General features: G+C 40.9%; 1 protein-coding gene and 1 long non-coding RNA gene across 2 annotated transcripts in view; one reads left to right on the top strand and one right to left on the bottom strand.

The window, feature by feature from the left end:
• The first annotated feature begins 2218 nt into the window (after positions 1-2218).
• Positions 2219-7047, top strand: LOC110360123 (uncharacterized). Its single transcript, XR_002415778.2, has 2 exons — positions 2219-4876; positions 5286-7047. It is a non-coding gene; the product is annotated as an uncharacterized LOC110360123 (long non-coding RNA).
• CUL4B (cullin 4B) overlaps positions 6138-13432 on the bottom strand; it is a 29045-nt gene continuing 21750 nt past the window's right edge. Inside the window, exons 17-21 of the mRNA XM_065077977.1 lie at positions 13106-13219; positions 12052-12157; positions 11800-11972; positions 11093-11245; positions 6138-9880 (exon numbers count right to left, since the gene is read on the bottom strand). Coding sequence (XP_064934049.1) covers positions 9785-9880; positions 11093-11245; positions 11800-11972; positions 12052-12157; positions 13106-13219 — 642 coding nt within the window. The 3' untranslated portion in view covers positions 6138-9784. The remainder of the gene's footprint in view (positions 9881-11092; positions 11246-11799; positions 11973-12051; positions 12158-13105; positions 13220-13432) is intronic.

Here is a 13432-nt window from a genome sequence, read left to right as displayed (position 1 = left end):
GCAGGGCTGGCCTCGGGCTCTCCGGGGGACTGGGCAGAAACCTTTTGCCGTGGCCTCTGTGGAGCTGGGAGGAGGTTGGCAGCAGCACTGAGAACTGGGATGCTTTGCCATGTTGTCACTCATGCTGAAATGCTAAACCTGGGGCAGAAAGCAGGTGGGAGAAAGCAGCTGCCTGGTGTAAATGTAAGAGGAAAGAGCCATTGGGCTGGAGACGGGGAGAAGACAGAACGGGACAAGAAACCGGGTGGATCTGAGGGTGGAAGGAGGTGTAAGATGTGGTGGGTGTTGCATTGCAGCCTGGAGACAAGGAAGAAGTTGAGGCTGGGAGGCAGCAGGCAATGGCCGGCGGGTGCTCAGCAGGGAGCAACATATTCCCATCTCTGATGCTGTGGGAGAACTGCAAATAGCATTTCAAATAGCCAGGCACCAAGAGACATGGCCAGCCATAGGGGAAGACAACGGAAGCTCCTGAAGAAAACAATAAAACACACTGACCTCATATAGGGAGACACCGGGAGTATAGATGGTGTTGATAGGCAGGCAGTTACGAAGTTGAAATAATGCAGTTTGTGATTAAGGGTGCGTTAAATACTTTGAGCTGCATGCTTCCAATGCCGTACTTTTCCAAAGAGTGTCACAAACCCAAACCTGGCAAGGCAGGACAATCATGGAAACCCGTGTGTTGTACCATGAGGTTCCATGCACACATGCTTGTGTGGTCAGATGCATTCACCGCTCCCTTGCGTTTCTTTTTGTGCTTAATAACTGCACCGTGAACCGCCTTATCATGTGTATTACATACCTGCACATGCATGTCTAAGCAACGTGGGAATATCGAAATGCACGTTATTTCAAAATACTCAGAAATAATATTTTTTTATTTAACCTTTGGGTTTAATTTACAGAAAATTTATCTGAGGAAATAAACTTGCTGTGGAATAATGGAGCCAGCACTTGCTGCAGGCTGTGGGGGAGAATCCAGTCACAGCAGCACAGGCAAACCCACAAATTCTGAAAGCAGCAAGTCCTTTGTCTTGCTCAGCTGCAGGGCAAAGAATGGGGCGTTTCAGAGGCTGCCGAGAGTCCTGCTGCTGGGGCTTCGACATTTCCTCATGCTTCACTATGTTAGTGCAAAGTCCTGTTTCTAAAAAGTGATCTCTCCGAGAGTTAGGAGCCATTACATTAAGAGGATTTGACTGTTAGGAGGGAGATGTTGAATTAGGCTCTGATTAATTGGAGGAGGAAAAAATGATTGGCATGTTCCAGCAGTTTGTGTGGTGGAATGTCGCCTTTTGTATCAGCTGGAACACTTACTTCAGGACATGCAGCTTTATGGGTAGACATTGGTATGTTCAAACACCCCCTTGTTCTGAGTGAAGAATCCTGGATATTTTGATGTCTTGCTTGCACATAGGAAATAGACTGTAAAATGACATACATAAAGAGACGTGTAGACGTAGAAGGAACACTGATTATCTTGTTTCCTTTACGCCAATTTAGTGAAGCTTGAAATGAAATCAAATGGTAGCTATCATAACAAGCAAATCGGTTTCTGCTTAATAACACAGAATAGAAGTAGCAACTGGTGTGGGATTAAAATAACAGTATAGTTGATATGACTTAGCGTAATTAAAAACACATTGTTTTGCACCAGACATACCATTGTTAATATCCGAACACACGATGCTGACCCTGGTGACAGTGTGGGAAGCAATGAGGCAGCCACAAAGGTTAAGAACAATGTCTGATTCCTCTTAAATTCAATGGAAAGCTATTACATTCAGTACTTGTAGGAATCAAGCTCTAACAAATACCACTGCTTCTTATTTATCATAATTTCTTTGTTGATTGCAGCAGTCTATAAGAATGAGAACATTTATGTGATAGCTGGACTTCAGTAACATAAGATCCAACTCATATGATCAGCTGTTTTCCTTTCATGATAGAAGTGTGAATGATTACTACCATGATGCAGAGAAAATGCTTTACCCTTCTGGTTGCTATTTTGCATTTGGCGTGATTTTGGGAGCCACTGGTGGATGACAAGCTGATCCTGGTTTTCTAAGGCATTCCTTACGTTTATTGCTGGATGTGAAATGAGGACTGTGATGTTTCTGTACAGCATTACATTTTTACTGCATGTTATACTCAGTCTGATGTCAGTAGTTTTAAGAAGGTATTGACATTTACTGAGAACAAATATGCAGAACCTCATGATTTCTTTCATGCCCAATTTCAAATGTATAGGCTGTTCTGTGACTTTCATTCACATCATATTCTTGATGTCCAGTGTATGCTTAATCCTTTGCGAATCCTTTAGCAGATTCAGCTGGGTAGATATTTTATCTGTAATGAAACTTTTCTTAACCCTGGGACCTGCAAAAAATGATGGATGTGTGTGGTCAGAAGCAAAGTGAAGCAGTTAGTAACTTAATGTTTCTGGCCTCTGGTGCAGAATGTGGTTTGTGATAAAAAGAAGAGATAGTACCTAGGACATGCAGTAATTACTACTTTATTCCAACATATTTTTATTCATTATTTTAGATATCTCTTTAAACAACAGGGCATCTTCTGTATTTTTTCCCAGGGACAAGACTACAGCAGAACCAATTATTCCTTTCCAGAAGGCAGAGGAAGGATTTGTTTTTCACATGGGATGGATGGATGGAAAGATGAAGAGATAAATGCTGGCTGGGGGGGGTCACAGATTCACTTGGCAGCAGGGAATGAACCACAACTGCGAGTTACAGCGAGTCACCAAAGTTTTCCTTCCCATTCAGCCCCAGTTTGTAGCCCGGGGAATAAGGATTAGATCGCCATGATGAAGCCCACGCTTTGTCCAGCGCAGAGCGACCCCTGCGGCGCTTGGGTTGCGTGTGCCACCCGCTCTGCTGGGCTAGGGCTGGAAAAGAGCTTGTTATCCGAAATGTGCAAAAGCTGCGGTCCAGCTGCGCTCCCATGGCAGCGTGTGCGAGCTGCCGGGTTTCGGGAGGAGGCGGGAAACCAAACCATTAAACGCTGCCGCAGGAAACTGCTGAGTCAGAACTGGGGTAATCACGTGAAACGCCGAAAAAAGAAACCGTGGTGGGGAGGTGGAGGGACCGGGGAGCAGGTTGCAGCGAAGGGATGCAGAGCTTCCTGCTGGAAAAACACATTCCCAGATGGGCAGGAAGAGCCCTGTTACACGGACATAACCCATGTACCTACAGCTCGGTGTAACCGTGCGCTGGCTGCCCGGGTTGGTGACGGCGAGGCAGGAGCTGGGCTTTGGCACGGGGCTGGGACAGCAGGTGACCCTCCGCCCTGGCTGTCCCGCCGTGGGCATCCTGGACGCTGTGGGGTGCAGGGGGAGGTGGTGCGTTGGGGTACCCCCTGCGCCCCGAGCGTTTCCAGCTGCCGTGGGGTGCGACGTGCGCTACAGCCTGCGCCAGCAGATCAGACTTAGGCGTTTTGTGAGTGACGCCAAACTACTGCTACACGTGCATCTGTTTAATGCGCAAAACCCCCGTTTGACTGACAACGTATTCTTAGGGCTTGTAACATCAAAGTAGAAAAACGTCAATACTCCCAATTTTCTGTTTTTATCAGCATGCATTGCTAACTTGCTGGAGACACATCTGTCAGCCTCAGAACAGGAATGATTCTGTGGCAATGACTGGCTCTGCACACAAGGCACCTCCCACTTCCAACGCTTTCGGAACACGTGTTGGCTGTAACTTTTTCAGTGAAATTTCAGCAGGAAATTTCAAATTTCAGCAGGAAGTTATGCCTAAAATACAGGCTTGGGAGGGAGACTATGTATTATACAGTAACTTTCATATCTGTATATTGTAACTGCAGGACTGCAGTGCTACAGGACCCCTTATGACCTAGAATAACATTACATTCCTTTAACAGCATATCAAGGCATATGATATATGTAATTATGATATATATAATTATGATAGGTGTCTTGCGCAGCCTGTAGTGTAAATTATTAGAGCAGCCTTGCTTTGAGCCTCAAACTACCACCAGCTGCAAGACTGCCTTGATAAAGTCAAGGGGCTGCTTTTGAAAAAGGTATCTGTTTCTGACTGGTAACGAATTATCAGATATACTTCAAGTTCAGAGACTACACAAGGGTAAAACAGGACATGCATTGGGATAATTTCACATGAGGTTTAGCCCGGGAGGGGAAAAAGGGCAGTTAAAGTGAACATCTTGCTAATAATCCAGCACTGAGATTTCATGCTGAATTAGAACTACTTGCCGCTCCAAATGGTAAAGAGAAATCTGTTCCATGTAATCTTAGATGCGATTTACTCTCTATTTGCAAAGTCACAGTGACTAAGCTTTGCCGAACGGCGTCTGCTGCCCGACCCTCTGCGTGCCCTCGTTACATAATGCATCTCAAATGCTGGATCTGCTGAAAAAGCAGTGACTGCAATTTCCTCGTTACTGAAAATATCATTAGAGAGAGCAGAAGCTCTAGACTTAACACTTCTTTGACAAGACAAAATTTCACGGCAAATTAAGATGACTTAGGTATTTTAACACAATAGTACATGGTGACCCCTATTTTCCTCCAGCTCGAAAATACTGGGGTTCCAAGCTGACAAATAACTGATTGCTTGAAGGAGGAAGCTAAAAAACTATCATCAGTCTTGCAGAAGAAAAATGACTAACTGCGTTCTCTCTGAATAGTCTGGTTTGGCATTAGTGGCTCGGCATTAGCAGCTGAAGTAGCTGATTAATTGTAAACTTTTGATAAAACTAATGCTGCTAAGGCAGAACTCACTGAATTCAGCAGATAGGAGCAAAATGAAGGAGCAAGGAGACAATTCCAAGAGAATGAAGTAACTTCAGGGGAAGGCCAGCCCAGTGACAGTGGGAACAGGTAAGAAATCAAGAGACCACCGACCAGAATTCAGTGACTGGACTTGGGCGTGAGGTGATGGATGGGACAGGTGTAACTGAGAGGTATGAATTGGGGTCGGGGTCCCTCCCCAGAGACACCCAGCTCGAGCTGTAACTGGAGAACTAATAAAAGACTAACTGGCCACCTTCACTGGGACTGGGCGTTCTCAGCAGGATCCAAGGGTCGGACGCTGTTACGGTGGCCAGCGTGCGTACATCTGTAACAATCACTAAAAATGCAGCGTTTGCTGGATGTGAACAACTTTTCCTAAGCTTAAGAAAAGCAGCTTATCTACGGTGCTGCAATGTCTTACCGATTTCAGAAAATTAACTTTCAAAGTCGGTTCTCTTCTTTGGTTTATGTCCTAATGCTTATTTCCCATAAGCAGCAGCAAGACAAGCTGTATTAAAGATGATCTCATATCAGGAAGCAGTTACCAGCCCAGAGGAAACACCTGCTCCGTTGTAGGCTGATCAGCACCCATCGCTCCTCTTCCCAGGGAACTCCACATGTTGCAAGGTGCTCTCTGCACAAATTCCAACGTCTCTCAACCCCTCAAGTAACTTCTGAGGTGTCCATTTGCTAAATACCACAGTTGTCCACGAGCCCTCGTCCCTTTGAGGGGAAGGGGGGAAGGTAAATCCAAAGTTACTGTCTTAAACTTGATTTGGCATCAGTTTCTCAGTGACATATATTGCCCTTCATACAGTAACAAGTTAAAAGTATTTACTGGTCTCTGGTGTTTTTCTCAGAGTAGACAGATCTATCACTTCAAATACCCATCTGCTTCTCTAGGATTTTTTTTGTTATTCAACATAATTGTTTAGGATTGCAGAGAGTGGAAGAAGTAGGAAATATTCTAAGGAGAAATTATTAGTGGGTAAAACCATCCCATGCATTTAGATGCTTCCAAGCTGTAAGAGCGAAGGAAAGCACCTGGGCAGCATTAGTGGAAGGCACTGACCGTAACTATTAAACACCACCGTGCACTAGGGAGGTGTTGTTATTCCTTTGTGCTTCAGTAATTGCACCAGAGCCATTGAAACAATTAGTGCCCATCCTGGGAGCCAAGCAATGGGGGTACAGCAGAGCGCCCCCCCCTTGGGTAGTTTTGTACCACTGCTGGTGCTGCTACATATTCTAATCCCGATCCAGAATTCGCGAGCATGTTTAGTTTTTCCCCTCCAATAACTTTGTAGAAGACTTAGTTAAAAATAAAAAATTCAGGAATGGAAGCCACTTAGAAAACTCAAGGGATTTTAATGATTGAATGAAGAAGGAGCTACTTCGTATTATATTTAAGTAGCAAACAATTATTTTGCTATCAAAACACAGGCTAAAGAATTTAAAGAAGCCACAAACATTAGTAAGCCCAACATACAGAACTTGGAGTAAGAAGGCGTTTTACACACGAGTTTATCAACACAAAACTGTTTAATATTTATTAAATGACACAAAATACCTAGGTAACAGACTCACTCTCTGAAAGGACATGTATTTACATTATTTACCAACTTAAGAAAGACTCTCTGTACCCATATCAGACTTATGAAACATAAAAAAGGTTTTGCTGCTTTTGGCATCGAAGGATGCACTGGTGATACATGCCCTGCTTGCAAGTCTGCATAAACTCTAACATCTGATGCAGTGAAAAAGCACAACTTCATATGCTGGCAGCCGAGGGAAGAGAAGAGGCTTCTGAAAAGTAACAGGGTTAGTTTTTCCCCCACTCCAGACATACTCTGAAGAACTGTTATACAAAAAGTATATTACATTTTTGAATGCTGCTGTACTCTTACAATTTTAGTGTAACGTTTCAAAGAAAATATTCTTCCTACTATATGAAATCACTAAAAAAAAAAAAAGTGGTATTTGAACATTTCTTTAGATGCACTTTTGTTTTTTTTCTTTTAAAGAAAGCATTGGGGGAAATGATATGTCTAGGAAAAAAATGACCAAACAAAGAGACCAAAATATGAAGAACAGCTAAAGCAACTTAACAATTTGCTAGGGTTTGTCTTGTTTTATTTACTATTTACTTTGGCACCTTTGTGTAAACTATAGAACAAAAAGACGTTTACAACACATTTGCAATTACAGCATTTAAACAAAATGGTCACTTTTAAAACCAGCCAAGACAAAAAAATAGTCCATTTATGGGTATAAAGATTAAAAAACCTAAAATATATATTTCTAAGAATAAACTGCAATTTCTTATGAACAAGGTGCTATAAACTGCATGCAAGAGTCAAGATTAAAAATGTGTGGCCAAACAGACAAGCTGTGTTGTAGCCAGATGAGCTGTGGCCCAAGCCCACTTGAATTGTTTTCCTACAGAGATATATATGGCTCAATAGGCAGGCACATGATCCCAGCGAGAAGCTGCGGAGTTGTACGGCTGGACGATAAATCTTGGCTGCAGCTTTGTCAATAACCAGGAATGAGCGAGACCTTCGCAGAAGAGATGAACAAGTTCTCGGGGAAAACCCGTGAGGATACAAGAAGGAGAAGCCTTCTCCCCTCCCCTCTCTCGGCCTGGCCAGGGTTCTCAAGTCCAGTCTTTGGGTTGCTTTAACTAGATTTAGCTGCTTAGGGTCTGCCTCAGATGGTGGGAGTCTGATGAGCTTTGAGGACAGTTCCTCTCTAATATTTTCTGCATTTAAGTTAATGAAATGGATGGGCTAAAAATTAAATAGACCTTCAGACCTTTCTGGTTAGTTTGACTGAATGCAACACACTTGTCTAATGAGGGAGGATTTCACCAGAACAGGCATTTTAAACGTGTGGTGGTGTTAGATTTACATGCCACAACAGACTGAATGGGACCAGTTCAATACTGATATTCATCATCTCCTGTCTCCCAAAGAGGTAAGTTTTTTATGCTCCTTTTCCAAAACACCTTTTTAAAAGGAACCTTTTATTGGCTAAAGATACGAAACACACACAAGAAAAAGGACCATTGAATGAAAAATACAGAAGGTTTTTTTAGGGAGGCATCCTTTCCTCCCCAATGGATCTCTATTTGAACTGATACTTAAAGATTTGCAGGAGCAGTCTTCAAGTTTCTTACCAGATAACTCTACTGTTAGTATTTTTCTTACAAAGGCAAGGGTGGTCCTAGATGTCTACCAGTGGTTATGCTGCAGTAGTGTCAAAGGATAAGGTAGATTTTCCACACTTCACAAAGAGCTGTATGTCAGTTAGCAGAGGGTAACAGCACATCATTTAGTAGGAGAAAAAAACCTCAAAACATCTGCTTAATTTGTTAGATGAGGACTGCATATAAAAGAGCTTTAGGGAAAACACAGCTGGAGAAAATATGGAATTAAACAGTAGACCAAGAAAGCAGTAAGGATGGGATGAGTCAGATAAAAAACTACACACATGTACACACACTCTGCCTGTCTCGCACATGCACACCCCTGAATGTGGGATCACAGTGATCAAAGTTATAGATCATAGAAAGCTCAGTTACTGCCATTACATAAGAGTAACATCTTGCTTTCAAGCAATATCTGGTGTTCCTCAGGACTATCAACGCCTGAAAGAGGACGAGGTTTTTCATTGTACTCTGCAACACAGCTGATCGTAGGTCTAGAGCCTGGCTGGGTAAGGAAGAACTGTTACCTGGAGGAGTTACCTTTTCTGCTGACACTTTTTTCCCATATATTCCTGGCACATGCTGCTATAGCAATAAAATAAACAAAAAAAAAACGCATTTTGTTGAAACAAAGCTCTACATTCAAGTGACTTATTCTCTCATGTCTTATAAAGATGCAAAGAATGCTCTCTGGTCATCTAAGAAAATATATTTTAGATGCCTTGTAGCAATACTTAACTTTCTATATGAGAGGTAGGCTTCTGGGTTCTAGGAGGCCTGCCACATCTAGGGCTGAGTTCTTAAAGCTTTAAGTTAAAGCAATCCAAAGCAGGGCAGCCGTGCAAGAGCTGCCCTGTCTAAACCTTGAGGTTAGTTCAAGTTTAGAATGTTGCAAAGCAAAGTAAGTATTAAAATCCTTTTGTAATTTTTGTTCTTACAGCTTTACCACAAGAACAGCGTGGCTTTTCATAGATATCTGTAAATAGATTCTCTTTCCTAGAGTATTGCTGCCAAGAGGTGAAGGCCTCCTACCCATGACTAGTAAAAACTGTCACTTTTTCCATTATGGCTGTTTTATGCTTAAAATTCCCAAAGGTGAACACTAAGTCTTATAGGCAAGCCATATAAATCTAATCTGAACTTGTTTTGTTGTAGCAGTTACATAAGAATGGTGTTTGTATATATAGTATATATGCCCACTCTGGAAACTTTATATAGCGTTTCATATTGGTACCATTTTGTCTTTTCCATTAGATCAGCAATAAGCACAGCTTGGCTTATTCCCCATTCTCCCCTCCCTCAAGGGATACATCCAAGTGTGGGCATCAACCAAACCAATGGTATGTTACTAACTGAAATTCATTCTGTACAGTAAATTAGAAGTTTGCATGCAGTTTAAGCATTTTAAAGGCTATTTTTTTATATTAATTAACCTTCTATTTCCATTTAAAGGTGTGAAAGACATCTGTCATATATCAAGGGACCCCTCTTCAGACCCGGAGACAAATGGAATCACAAAGACCATGTACTTTCTTTCAGCTTTCTGCACATCTTACTAAATAACATGCAAAGAGTTCAACAGCATTCTTCTTAAAATGTAAATAGTACTCTTTAAATGGGCATGTTAACCACTGAAAGAAGTCCACTCTACTATACTTTTCCATTACACTGCTTTCATTCAATCATCGGTAGTATAAAAAGTCAATTAACAGGATCAACAGGCTAGTTTATCCACTGGCAACTGTGTATGACACCAAGTGTGCAGTAAAACAAAGGCCAACATATGTTTATGCAATATAGTTGTACTGATTTGGGTTTTCTTTATCTCTTTCCATGTAGTCCCTGTCAATTAAGGATTCTATTCTCTTCTTAAGGTCAGCAGGCTGTAAAATAAAGCAGATGTCAGCATTATTACTTTGCAATCAATGTTTTTCATGGCGTTCTTTCTACTTAAGCCAAATATCCATCCTGCTTAAGGTGGCTGAGGAAACAGAAATCACAGTGTAGCAAAAGAAATCCCTTAAAGCATCAGAGCTTCTAAAGTCTGCAATGTACAATTGATGGAAGAGAAAGTTACAAAATTAGCTTGCCACCTGCAGCTAAGCATAGACTTCTCAGAGTGAGGAAAGATATTTGCCGCTCTTTAAACCAAACTCTGTTTAAAGAGCCACAATTCATATATTATGCACCAGTGCTTCTATTTCTGACTTTTACCTGGCAAAAGATGGTACAAGTTTCATTTTATCTTGATGCGAGTGAGTTTTGCAATAGCTTGGGTGCTCTATGGTTTTGTTGGGTGAAGGACTTTATAAAAATGCCTCATAAAGAGCGAGGAAAAGCATTTAAATCATGTTATAACCCTGCAAAGCACAACTGCAGTTTATGCAATACTTACAGGCCTGCAGGAACTTAACATGGTAACAAAACACAATGAGGTGGCAGCACCTTCTATTTTACATTTCCATGGATAGAAAACACTGTGTATTTGAACTCAAAACAAATGCATCACTGTCTATTTGAAAAGCCATTTCCATTTGTACACAATAAACAAGCTACTCTTTCTGTATTGCAACTGTGGGCTTCTTTAGCTTGGAGACATTCACCAATATTTAATTTTCATTCCATATATATATATATATATATATGTGTGTGTGCGTGTATATTAACCAATATAATCTGTCTGGGAAAACCACTGTACATTTACTGGCTACTAATTTATTAAAAAGTATCAACCAAATTAAGAATCAAAACCAGTTCTACATTACATATCTGAATCATTTCCCCCCCATCGCCAAGCACGCATTGCCAGAACACTTCAATGCAAGAAGAACAGCACACGAGGAGAGCCAGCTTCACAGCTAACACCCTCTGGTTCTGAAAGCCTTTGGTAAGAGGTTTTATTAACTTACTAAAAGCCTGAGATAATATTCAGATAAATTAATGCAACTGGCACTTTAAAATTCCTGAAAGCGAGTATTTGTCCTTCCTAAGAGTAAAAAGATGCATGTCTTAGACAGAAGCACCATTTAACTGAGTACAGGCCGGGGAATATAAGAAGTAACAAGGTTTTAGAAGAAGAAATATCAGTACTATACCTTTACTGGGAATTTAAGCTGGTTGTAGACCTCTGACACAAGCAGGTTATGACTCAGTGTCTTGCGCATCTTCATGATTCGTACAATTGCAGCATCGATCTGGTATTGCCGGTCCTGGAACACTCTCTCTGTAGTGCTTGCCTGTTCCTCTACCTGAAGGATCCATTTAGAAAAGTTTTACAGAGAACACTAGAACTGGCAAAACAATTCTTCATATCTCTAAGAAAATTCTCAGTTTAAGACAGCAAAATGCCTCTTGTGAAATATTTGACATAAATCCTTTACTAATACGAAGACCATTTGTCTATTAAAAAAACCCACTTGCACAAGGAATTAAAATCTTTGCACAGATTTTACATGGAACTGCTGTCAGGGGAAAATCACTGTGAACTTGAGTTTCTGTGCTCACAAGCCATTCAATAAAGCTCCAGGGAATGATCAAGGCTGAAAAGAGCATTCACTAATAGGAGCTTCTCTTAAAACAACCTTATTTAGAGGAGTCTAGCATCACTGGTGTCTAGGTTAGTATGGAAGCACACATTTAAATTAGCATTATTGGGTATGTGCTACCATCCAAATTATATGTGTAACTTGACAAATATATCAGTATGTATGTTACCACTGAGAGGAAAAAAAACTTGTACATGGGCAGGCAACGAGATACTTAACCCAAGGATCTAAATCCCAGAAGATTAAAAAGAACATACTGTTTCTTTCATCTGAATTTGGTTGATCTTTATCCTGAAGAGCTTATGTCTGAAATCATCATTACATGTGAATTTATCGCCGTCTTCCACATCTTTGCCTTTGGGGCTCTTACTCAGTACTCTGGCTTTGCCGCAAGCCAGAGATTGAAGGGTCCTTCTCAGCTCTCCGTCCTCTACAGCAGAAACAAGTTGTTTAGTTGGTTTTTTTTCAGTAAGAACACTTGGGAGTATTCAGCTGTTTTCAATACCAACCTATTCCAGTGGCTTGCTTTATCTCTTCTAAGCTGAACTCCTCTCCTTCATTAAACATGAGCAGCACCAGTGTCTGGAACAAGGAGACCTGAAGTTCTTTTTTGCCCTGTAACAAGGGAAATTAACAGACATCACTTGGCTTTTTTTTTTTTTGGGGGGGGGGGAAGTGTAGTGAGGGGCAGCAAGGAACAAGTCACTCTTGTATATCAATTATTTTACTTAAATGATATGGTTGTTATTCATTTGGGAATATGAATGAATGAAAGTGACTGGTCACCTTGTGTTTACTATGAAATGCAGAATAAACCAGAGGTCGCAAGGCTAGACTATTATATCCAGTGACAAAACTCACCCAAGATATGCATCGACTTACTCAAGACAAACCTCAAAGTACTGAGTGCTTAAAATTACAAACTGAAAGACCTTTAAGTCAAAGTGTAACAAAAACATTAGTCTAAGAAACACAGTATTAGGAACTGTAAGATCTTTGAAATAACCAAGTTTGATAATAGGTAATTGATTTTACCACTGACATTTTTCTGAACAATAGAACTGGTCAGCATTCCTATTCCAAGAGACATTTTCTTGAAATATATTTGTGCCCATGAAGAAATGCTGAAGGCAAGTAACTGAAAGCCCTTTCAAAACAGTTGTGCTCTTGTACAATCCACAACTTCTCTATTTCAGTAAAGAAAAGCTACTGGTAAAGATGCTGAATGCTGTCAGATGAAGTAAGGTCATCTACGGAACGCAGTCCTTTTTTCTCCTCTCTATTAAGATTAGCACCATTTTTAATATGGAACTAAACCCAGTGGATATTTTCCCCAAGCAGTAACCAACAACTTTTTTTTTTCCCCACCGATACAAAATCAGATGCATCTTCTTAGACCTTAATATACCAGCTCTGGAAAGAGGTCAAAAGTTAAAAGTAATTGCAAAAACAGTGTTAAGTTTTCCATCACAGCACAAAAAAAGCTTCCCGATAACATCCCTAAGGTACAACTCACACCTGGGATTGGCAAAGCAACAGGAATAAGAGAAACAATACACTCACCTCTTTAAATTCTGCTTTTAGTACACAGTGGCCTAGTGTTGACTGCCACTGAAGCTTCCTACCACTGTGTTTTCCTAAATAAAAGGTCTTGAAAATCTCCTGCAGTTTTACCATCTAGAAAAAGAACAAATCCAAAACCATAAACCACAATTTCTACTTTAAAAGCATCCTTCCATCCTCCACAATCAAATAAACCTTAAATAAAGGCTTAGAAAGATGAAAGGAATTGCAAGAAAAGAAAACAAACTTCATTTATAAAAGACACTTCTGCATTTCTTCTTAGAGATCATATGCATATTTAAAACCAAGTGGCAGCTGCTATCAGGA

Source organism: Columba livia, chromosome 12, assembly GCF_036013475.1.
Source record: "Columba livia isolate bColLiv1 breed racing homer chromosome 12, bColLiv1.pat.W.v2, whole genome shotgun sequence".
Taxonomy (NCBI): Eukaryota; Metazoa; Chordata; class Aves; order Columbiformes; family Columbidae; genus Columba; species Columba livia.
This window is presented reverse-complemented; position numbering and strand designations above follow the sequence as displayed.